The sequence below is a fragment of the Propithecus coquereli genome, unplaced genomic scaffold (genome assembly GCF_000956105.1).
Source record: "Propithecus coquereli isolate 6110/MARCELLA unplaced genomic scaffold, Pcoq_1.0 Scaffold85, whole genome shotgun sequence".
Taxonomy (NCBI): domain Eukaryota; kingdom Metazoa; phylum Chordata; class Mammalia; order Primates; family Indriidae; genus Propithecus; species Propithecus coquereli.
In genome coordinates, this window is record NW_012154729.1 from 3,992,293 (window position 1) to 4,003,151 (window position 10,859).

At 32.9% G+C, this 10,859-nt stretch overlaps 1 protein-coding gene across 1 annotated transcript in view; it reads right to left on the reverse strand.

The window, feature by feature from the left end:
* Window positions 1-10,859, reverse strand: part of CFAP54 (cilia and flagella associated 54) — a 344,097-nt gene that overhangs the window by 225,844 nt on the left and 107,394 nt on the right. The window contains exons 31-32 of the mRNA XM_012663989.1: window positions 7,393-7,507; window positions 6,937-7,037 (exon numbers count right to left, since the gene is read on the reverse strand). Of these exons, the coding sequence (XP_012519443.1) occupies window positions 6,937-7,037; window positions 7,393-7,507 (216 nt within the window). The remainder of the gene's footprint in view (window positions 1-6,936; window positions 7,038-7,392; window positions 7,508-10,859) is intronic.

A 10,859-nucleotide genomic window follows, 5' to 3' on the forward strand; every position in this document is an offset into this window, starting at 1 on the left:
ACCTCAATCTAAACCTCACACCTTATACAAAAATTAAAACTTAACTCAAAATGGATCATAACTTAAATGGAAAATGTAAAACTATAAAACATGGTAGATTTATTCACAGAGAGTAGAAATTATAAGAATAATTTTTAAATGTATAGAACTAAATGAGAATAAAAACACCTTTATTAAGAAGTGAAGGATGCAGCTAAAATAGTTATTAGAAGAAATCTTAAATGTTCATGTTTTCTGGATTCAAAGCAATCCCAACCATACTTCCAGCAAGTTTTTTGTGTTTTTAAATTATCATTGTACAGTCACGCACCACTTAATTATGAGGATACATTTTGAGAAATGCATCACTATGTGATTTCATCACTGTGTGAACATCATAGAGTGTACTTACACAAACCTAAATGATATAACCTACTACACACCTAGACTATATGGTATAGCTATAGCCTGTTGTTCCTAGGCTACAAATATGTACAGCATGTTACTGCACTAAATACTGTAGGCAATTGTAACTCAATGGTAAGTATTTGTGTATTTAACTTAGAAACTGTACAGTAAAAATACAATATTATAACCTTATGGGGCCACCATTGTGTATGTGGTTCATCGTTGACCAAAATGTCATTATGTAGCAGATGACTGAAGTTTCTATCTTTCCCCATTAATTATTTCTAAGTATTTCTAAATGTCTACTTATGATTTTCAAATGTATAGATCTTTTTGGTTATCTTTTCAAAAATTGGTTTCTACCTTAATTGCACTATAGCAAAATGTGGTTTGTATGACTCCAAATCTTTGAAATTTCTTAAGACTCACTTCATAGCCAATGGTATAAATATTTCATGTATTCTTAAAAACAATAGGCATTCTCCTGTTGTTAGCTATTTTTCTCATAAATTTATAATCAGCTTGTCAATTTCCACCAAAAGAAAATCCCAAAATTATGAGGTAAGCATGATATTTTAGAAGTCAGAAAAAGAATTGACCAAAAGAAAGAAGGTAGATATCCAAGAGAAATGGAAATATGTTTAAACCAAAACTTGGACATGGATCTTCATAAGCACTATTATTCATAATAACCAAAAAGTGGAAGCAATCCAAATGTCAACCAAGTGACTAATGAATAGATAAAATGTGCTGTATCCACAGAATGAAAAGGCCAAAATTTGGTCCTTTGAAAAGACTAAAAAAGTAGACAAACCTCTGGCAAGACAAATCACCAAAATATGAGAGAAGACAAAAATTAATAAATTTTGGAATGAAAAGTAGGATATAAGCCTATAGTTATAGCAGAGATTGAAAGATAATATAACTTTTATGAATAAATTTGAAAACTTAGATTAAATGGACAATTTCCTAGAAAAAAATTTAATTAATCAAAAGGGATTCAAAAAAAAGACCACAGACCCAAAGAGGCCTATTAATCTTAAAGAAATTGAATCAGTAGGTAAAAATTTCTATGTGTGTATACAAGCATGGTGTAGTATAATAAAAATACATATTTTGTCTTTCTCCCTGGTTCCTGGCACAGAGGTCCTAAAACCCTTGGAATTTTCTGAGTGGTAGAAATTTCTTCTGTTACTCATAATAAGTCATTTTGGAAGATACCTGAGTCTATGCTAATGTGGTGACTCAGGGTGACTAGGTAGCCTCATGATTGGGGCTGGGCACCAGAAAGATCAAACACATGAATAGAGGCTGGTAGCTCTCAGCCCCATCCCTCCAACCTCCTGACGGAGACTTGGCTGCAAACTGGGTCATGAAAACTCTTGAACAACAAGGTTTGGAGATCTTCCAGCAAGTGAATGCAACTACAAGCCAGGAGGGTCGTGTACCCCAACTCTACAGAAACAGAAGTTCCTACACACCGGGCTCTTCTGGACTTTGCCCTATGTACCTCTTGATCTGGCTGTTCATTTGTATCTTTTATATTAAACCAATAAACATGCAAAGTGTTTTTCTGACTGCTGTGAGCTCTTCTAGCAAATTTTCAAACCTGAGGAAGGAATCGTCAAATTTGTAGTCAGCTAGGCTGAAGTGTGAGTACCTTAGACATTCCATTTGTGGCTGGCATCTGAAGTGGAGGCAGTATGTGGGACTGAGCCGTTTAACTTGTGGGATCTGATGCTAACTCTAGGTAAACAGTGTCAGAATTAATTGCATTTTTGTACTATAGTTATGTAAGATGTTACCACTGGGAAAAACTGGATGAAGTATATATGGGGTCTCTCGGATGGTGTCAGAAAATTGGAGAACTGGAGAATTGGTTGGTGCTGGAAAACACCAAACAGTTAATGTCAGAAGTGGTGTCAGCAAAAAGATACTGCGCATGATTTAACACTTGTGTGTTAATGTAATTCACTGCATAATCAGATTAAAAGAGAAAAATCTCAATCAATGTAAAAGAAATATTCAAAAAAATTCAATACAATTCATAACAAAGCCCTTAGAAAATGAGGAATGAAAGACAATTTCCTAAATTTGATAAAAGATTTCTTCCCAAATCCCACAGCAAATACGATACTTAAAAGGGAACTAATAAATACATTTTTTAAATTCATATTGCAGACAAGCAAATAAAATTTATATGAAATGGCATAGGACGTAGAATACCTAAAACAATTTTGTAAAAGAATAAAGTGGAAAGAATTTCTCCACTTGATGTTAAGGATTACTCTACAACTACAGTAATCAAGAAAGAGGGTATGATATTGGCAGAGGGATAGCTACATAGATCAATGGAACAGAACAGAGAACCCAGAAATAGACCCACACTAATATGTCCAATTGATTTTTGACAAAGGTGCAAAGGAAATTCAATGGAGGAAGGATAGTCTTTTCAACAAATGATACTGGAGCAATTGGGCAACCATAGGTAAAAGCATAAACCTCAATCTAAACCTCACACCTTATACAAAAATTAAAACTTAACTCAAAATGGATCATAACTTAAATGGAAAATGTAAAACTATAAAACATGGTGGCAGGGGGAAGCATGAGACCCAGGGTTAGACAAACAGTTTTTAGACTTGTCACCAGAAGTACAACACATTAAAGGAAAATTGATTAAGTTAGACCTATCAAAATTAAAGACTTTTGTTCTGCAAAAGACCCTGGTGAAGAGGAAGAGAAGACAAGCTACATACCAGGAAAAAGTATTTGCAAACCACATATCCAGCAAAGCCCTTGGATCTAGAATAAAATTTGCTAGAAGAACACAAAATTCACCAGAAGAATTAAAACGACCAATTAGAAAATAAGCAAAAGACAAAAATGGATATTTCACTAAAGAGGATATAAAGATGGCAAGTAAGCACATAAAAATATGTTTGATAAGAATAGCCATTAGAGAAATGCAAATGAGAGCCACGAGATATCACTACACACTTATTGGAATAGTTAAAATAAAAAGCAGTGATAATATTAAATGCTGGCAAGCATGAGGAGAAACAGGATCACTCACATACTGCAGGTGGGAATGTAAAAATGTACAGCTGTTATGGAAAAGAGTAGGGGTTTTCTTACAAAATTAAACACACTTACCATACAACCCAGCAATTTTTGTACTCTTGGGCATTTATTCCAGAGAAATGAAGATTTATATTCATATAAAAACCTGTACATAAATGTTCATAGCAGCATTATTCCTAATAATCAAGCCAGGAAACAACTCAAGTGTCCTTCAGTAGGTGAATGGTTAAACAGACTATGACACATTCATGCCACAGAATACTACTAAGCAATAAGTAGTGAACTAGTGATATACACAACTTGGGTGAATCTCAAGAGAATTATGTTAGGTGGAGGGGGGAGCCAATCTCAAGAGGTTACATAGTGTATGATTCCATTTACATAACATTTTTGAAATGACAAAACTTTAGAGATGGAAAACAGATTCATGGTTGCCAGAGGTTAGGAGGGAGAGAGGGAGGGAGGTGGCTATGGCTATAAAAAGGTAGCATGGCGGGGGAGGTGGAGGGGCAGATCCTTAGAACCGTTCTGTCTCTTGACTGTGTTGATGGTCACACAGTTCTACAGACTACATAGAATACACACATACACACACACACACACACACACACACATGTAAAATTGCTGTAATCTGAATAAGGTCAGTGAATTGTATCAACATCAGTTTCCTGGTTGTGACATTGAACTATAGTTACATAATTACCATTAGAAACTGAATAAAGTGTATATAAGGTCTCTGTATTATTTCTTATAACTGTATATGAATATCTAATTATCTGAAAGTAAAAAGTTTTTTAATGTGTATGTTATAAGGATGTCCACAATCACAAACTCTATTCAACCTTAGGCTATAAACAAGAAAAGTAAATAAGCGGTTTGAGCACTAGAAAAGAATAAGCAAAACTTTCATCATCTGTTCATGGTATTACTGTCGACACAAAAAAAAACCTGTATCTACAAATAAATTATCAAGTTGTATAGAAGATCAGTATACAAAAAATATAAATTATATTCCTATACAAAGAATAGAAGAATTTAAAAAAGTAATTTTAAAATATCATTTACACCAGTACCAAAAAACAGTTCCTTGATGTATCTAACAAAAGATGTATAATACCTTTATGGAGAAAATCACAGAAATTTATTGAAAGACATTAAAAGACCTAAAAATGTGGTCTGTCTACTAATAGAAAAAACTCAGTATTGCAGAACAAAAACCAAAAAATCCTCCTGAACCTGTATATATATTCAATGCTACCTCTATCAAAATCACAATAGAGTTTTTTGTATTACTCAACAAGTCATTCCAAACTATTTTGTGGAAGAATATCCAAGACTTACATAAAGGAAAAAAACACGCTGAAGGAATTGTTCTATCAGACACCAGGACTTAATTTAAACCCAGAGTAATTATGATGGTGTGATATTGACTCAGGAATAAACAAATAGACCCATGAAACAGAAAAGAGGTTCCAAAACCACATATATGAGAACTTGCTAAATGGCAATGGTTAACAGTGACAATAGAATGTAGACTACTCACTAAATGGTGCCATCCAATTGGGCACCTATAATGAAACTAAAGAAGATGGGGAGGGGGACTCTTCCTCTCACCATTCCCAAAAATAAATTGCTGAAATTCCTAAAAGTAAAATGTGATGGAATTCCTAAATGTGAAAATCAAAAATTTAAATTCAGAAAGAGAATACCTTTACTACTCTAGGTTAGGGAAGAATTCCAAAAACTATAAAGGGAAATGTTGATACATTTGACTCCATTAACAATTAAAATTTTTGAATTAATTTTTTAAAAACCTTAAAATGTAAACTGAAAAGCCACAAACTTGGAGAAGCATTAGCATCCAAACTTCTAAAAATAGATAAGAAAAAACAAAAGTTTTTAAATATGTGAAAGATATAAACAAGCAGTCTTGAGAATAGAACAACCCTATGGCCTAAAAATGTATGAAAAGATGCCTAAACCTCATTAGGAATCAAAGAAATGAAAATTAAGGCAGCAATAAGATAAAATTTCATACCTCATAAGTTCACAAAAATTTTAAAATTTGATAATAATATCAAATAGCAGTGATGATGTTTAATAATGAAAACTGATAAAAAATTTAAGAGCCATTTAGCAATATGTAGTAATATTAAAGATGTTCATATCTTAGTAACTACACCCCTGTGTATTTACCTTACAGAAACTCTCACATATGCATAAGGAGATATGTATAAGAATGTCCTTTGTAGCATTGTTTACAATAGTGAAAAATTGGAAATGATTTAAATGTCCATTTACGAGAGACAATAAACACATTTTTAAAATGTATTATACCATGTATATTTTATGTTATATAATATATGCATAATAAATATATTTTTATATATTATGTATAATATACTTATATGCTATATTATATAACTGTTTCTACTTATATTATGCATAATTATTATGCATATATAAATATAGGTATATAATAAATACAATTTATTGTACAATTATTATATAATTTATTTAGTACACAATATTTATTTGCCATATAATGAAATACCAATCATCAGTGAAATGAATAAACTAGACATGTATAATTGATATAAAAAAATCACAAACATAATATTGAGGGGAAAAAAGCAAATTTCCAAAGCAAATTGTAAAAAATAATACCACATATTATTTTGGGGCATATACATACATAGTTGACATACAAAGTCACTCATCAGCATGATAAATATCAAATTTGGAGATAGTATTATTTGTAGGATAGGGAGGAACGGAAATGCATTCCAGGAGGGGTACATAGGGATTTCAACTGTGTTTGAAAGGTTTTACATGTTAAGCTGCGTATTAGGTGCATGAATATTAGTCATGTTATTTTCTATACCCATTTAAAATGTCATAATTTAAATAAAGAAAATGAAGGAATAATCAAAGAGAGTAGGCAAATGCAAATGAAAAGAGAGCAAAAGCGGTTCTATTAATATCTATATGGTGCAAATTAAGATCAAAATCACTAAATAGGTAAAGAAAGATATTATGTGATAAATTTAAGATATATGAAGAAGGTATAAGAATTGACAATGTGTACTTATGAAAACAGAAGCTAAACATTTTACCATGATAAGCTTTATGATCAAGAAAATTAGGTCCACTGATAATTAATTTACCCATTTGTTCTCCTGACCATCCTATCTAAATTACTGCCACCACCACTACCTGACAAGCCCATTACACTGCAGCATATCATTCTTTTCATTTACTTAACAAAATTTGCCAAAATTTTAAACTGTCTTGTTTATTTGTGTGTTTACTCGTTGACCATGCTCCTTTCACTAATATATAAGCTGCTTGAAAATGGTGATTTTAGATGTCTGGTCGACCAGTGTATACCTAGTACACAAAACAATGCTCAACACATAGTAATCCTTGAGTAAACATCTATTGAATTAATTAATTAGTTGATACCTTTCTTGTTCTGGCATTTCATAAATAGCTGGATTTTTGGAAAAAAAATCTCTTAGCGTTTCCTTTCTTTTATTTCTTCTTTTTTGTAATATATCTGCACTCTTCATAGAGGAGACAAAAACATTACAAATTAGACTTAAACTTTGAACATAATAGTATAATTTACTCATATTCTAATGCTTATCTTTTGAAATTGAAATATAGTGGTTTCTTTATAACCTTCAATTAAAATCACTATCAAAAGCAACAGAAGTATCCCATAGACAAAAAAAAATCTGATTATAAAAGTATCTATGATAATTTAAGAATTATATTGTATTGTATAATTATAAAACTATATTTATTGATATTTCCTTCTGTTTCATATTATAATGAATTAAAATGTAACAAATCATCTCTAGATACACAAATCTCATGTAATTTCATTACCTAAAATTCAAAACTCAGAAAACTTACTCTTTCAAACTCTATTACAGCAACTTTGAACTTCTTCAAAGGTTTGTTTGCCTTTTTACCCAAAGCATTGTCTTTATATTTCATTTTTTTTAGTCCAAGTAGGGACTCATTCCTCCTAATACAAAAAGATAAAGTCAGTTAAAAGGATCTGCAAAAATTTGCAAAACTACTCCCAAAGTAATAAATCTTTAATGAATGTTGTCACTGAAATTACACAACAATATTCAAACCTGCTTGTGTCACACGCATAAATTAGACCGTGATATCTCTGGTCATCAAGAAATAGCTGGCTTCTCAAAAAAGCAGAATGTGAATTACACCATAAAAGACGATGAGAAAAGAGAGGAGCTGAAGGCATGATGTAAGTGGAACAGAACTGGACTGAAAATAAAGTAACATGAACACCTCCCTTTAAAACTCAAAGAAAAACTACATAAGAGTGACCCTAGACAAGTTACCTTGCTTCTAACATATTTCAGTGTCTTTGGTTCCATCCTGTGCAAGCTCCCAGCCACTACTGCCTTCCAGATACCAACAGGAGCTGAGCATTTAAGATCCCTGCTAAATTCTTCCCCATCCCCCAATCAACTGCAAGGGTTCCTAACCCTATTTTCTTAATCACAGACTTCAATAGACTGTAGTGGTAATCTGGCCTCTTTTCCAAATACTTTTAAGCCTCTCATTATCCCTCTATTGATACCTATCATCTGTTTTTTCTGAAATGTATATATTTTCTAGAATGTGTATTTCTTTTGGTAAGTACCTGCCAGGTACAGCAAAACCTTGCTATAACATAATAAATGGGATCCAAAAAATTAAATTGAGTGAAATGTAGGGTCACATCAACGCAAGGCTAATGAAATGACTGGGTATGACTGGGTGAGTCTGGACAGCTAGTCTCAGGGGTTGGGGTACATGATCCAATCCATCTTGGTTCCCAGTGGCTGTTGGCCTCTCACTTCAATCTTGATGATGATCTTGGATCCTGTGGTTGGTTGAGACCTCAGCTCAGCTGCAGCAATTCCAAGAATCTGCCCTTTAATTGACATTCATTTTGGCAAATGTTTTGCTGCCCAAACTAGAAGGCTTTGACCGATGACCACCACTGGGGACTTGGAGATCCATCCTCCACAACTTGGATCCTGAGATTGATTGCCTTCCATTTTCCAACCAGCTAGGTCTCTTGTCTATGTTCTCCCCCTCCCTCCACCAGAATGCTTGACCTGGTTGCTGTGTTTTTCCAGAAAGAGATGGGAAGGAGAGGAATTTATGGATGCACACTTAGGCTACAGTCTTTCCAACCATCTCAGCATTTTCTTCCATGTGCTGCAGGACCTTCATCCATTGACTAGACTAGATTAAACTCCTACTCTCCTTGACCTCTTTATAGCTTTTTATTTTGTTTATGGTATGTATTAATAAACAGTACTTTTAAATTTTTATGTAGTCAATGTTATTGAGCTTTTATTACATGGCTTATTATTCATTGTTTTGGTTACTTACATAGCCATGTGTCACTTATCAACAGGGTTACGCTCTGAGAAATGCAGTTGTTAGGTGATTTTGTCATTGTACAAACCTCATAAAGTATACTTACAGAAACCAAGATGGTACAGCCTACTACACACCTAGCTATATGGTATATAGCCTAGTCCCCCTAGGCTACAAACCTGTACAGCAGGTTACTGTATTGAATACTCTAGGCAATTGTAACACAATGGTAAATATTTGTGTATCAAACATACCCAAACATAGAAAAGGTATAGTAAAAATATGCTATTATAATCAAACAGGAACATAAGATTATAATGTATATAAGACCCTACCACCATATACAGTCCATCATTAACTGAAATGTTGTCACAGGGTGTATGACTGCATTAGTGCCTGTTTCTCGTGCAATTGAGTCCCAGTAGCTATCTACCAATTATTTTACAAGCACAACTGTTATACTTTATCTGACACTACAAATCCCTCCTTTTTGCTCTTTTTTATTTTTCAAATCATTTTCATTATTCTAGTCCACTCTACATAAACTAATCTGATTGGAATTTTTATTGGAATTGCATTAAACCAAACAATTAATCTGAAGATAATAGAGATCTTTACAATATTCTATCTGCCCAGCAAGTAATGTACAATGTATCTTCATTTATTCAAGCCTTTTAAAAAAATATCTCTTAGTAAAGATGTTTGGTCTTCTTCCTATTAGCCTAAGTCCCCTCACAATTCCTGATAAATTGAACACAGCACTCTGTAGAAATGGGCTCATTTTTCCATTATACTTTCTCTTTGGTATAGGAAAGCTATTGATTTTACATCTAACCATCCTATCGAATTCTATTATTAGTTCTAATGTTTTCAGTTAATTATCTTCAGTGTGTTATGTGAAAAAATAATTATTTGCAAATATCAACTGTTTTATCTCCATTTTCAGAGTACTTAATTGTGGAATCCACTCAAGCATTTCTGAGATTTTGATATTTACAGATTTCATACTATATTTGCATTGAGAATAAAATCTACATTTTTGCTGCTGAACTTACATGCTACTATTAATAAAATATTAATAGTATTTCAGTTATAGAAATTTTGATAGTTGTGAATATGAAAGAAATTACAGAAATAATTCCTCTTGTGATATGGTGTTCCCATTGTCATAAATAGCCAGTTTCAGTGCAAAAGGAAGTGGCAGTAAGAATTTTGCTGTCACCCGCACCTGAGTACTAACCATAAACTAATTGCCATTGAGTGATCTCCACAGTATCTAGGTAATCGTTTATTAGAATGCAGGTATATTATTTTATGGATAATCACAGTTTTGAAGAAAGGCTATCTAGGTTTGTGAGAAATAGTGCAAATATGGTGATGTCCTATATTAATCTGCTTGGGCTGTTAGAATACCACAGACTGAGTGGCTTAAACAACAGAAATTTAAATTCTAATAGTTCTAGAGGCTTCAAGTCTAAGAGCAAGGTACCATAAGAGTTGATTTCTGGTGAGAGCTCTCTTCCTGGTTTGAAGATGGCTGCTTTCTTTCTGTTTTCCTCACGTGGTGGCCTTTCCTCTGTGTGTGCATGGAGGGAAAGAGAGAAAGCTTTAGTGTCCCTTCCTTTTCATGCAAGGACACCAGCCTTACTGGATTAGGTTTCCATTCTCATGACCTCATTTAACCTTAATTACCTCTTTCAAGCTCCTATCTCCAAAAACAGTCACACTGAAGATTAGGGCTTCAACATAAGAATTTGGAGGAGGGAATAAAATTCAGTCCATAACACTTTGCATTTAGGATTCTCCTTTAAAATTTCAGATATAAGTTTACAATATATGTTAAATCAATTCAAAAAATGAGTTAGACTTAAAAAAAAAAAACACCCTATTTTTCACCAGGAACTCAATTTTAAAAGGGGACTCTATTTAGAGTATTTATGGCCCTATATTTTTAGCTTTGGGAAAATAGGAAGAAA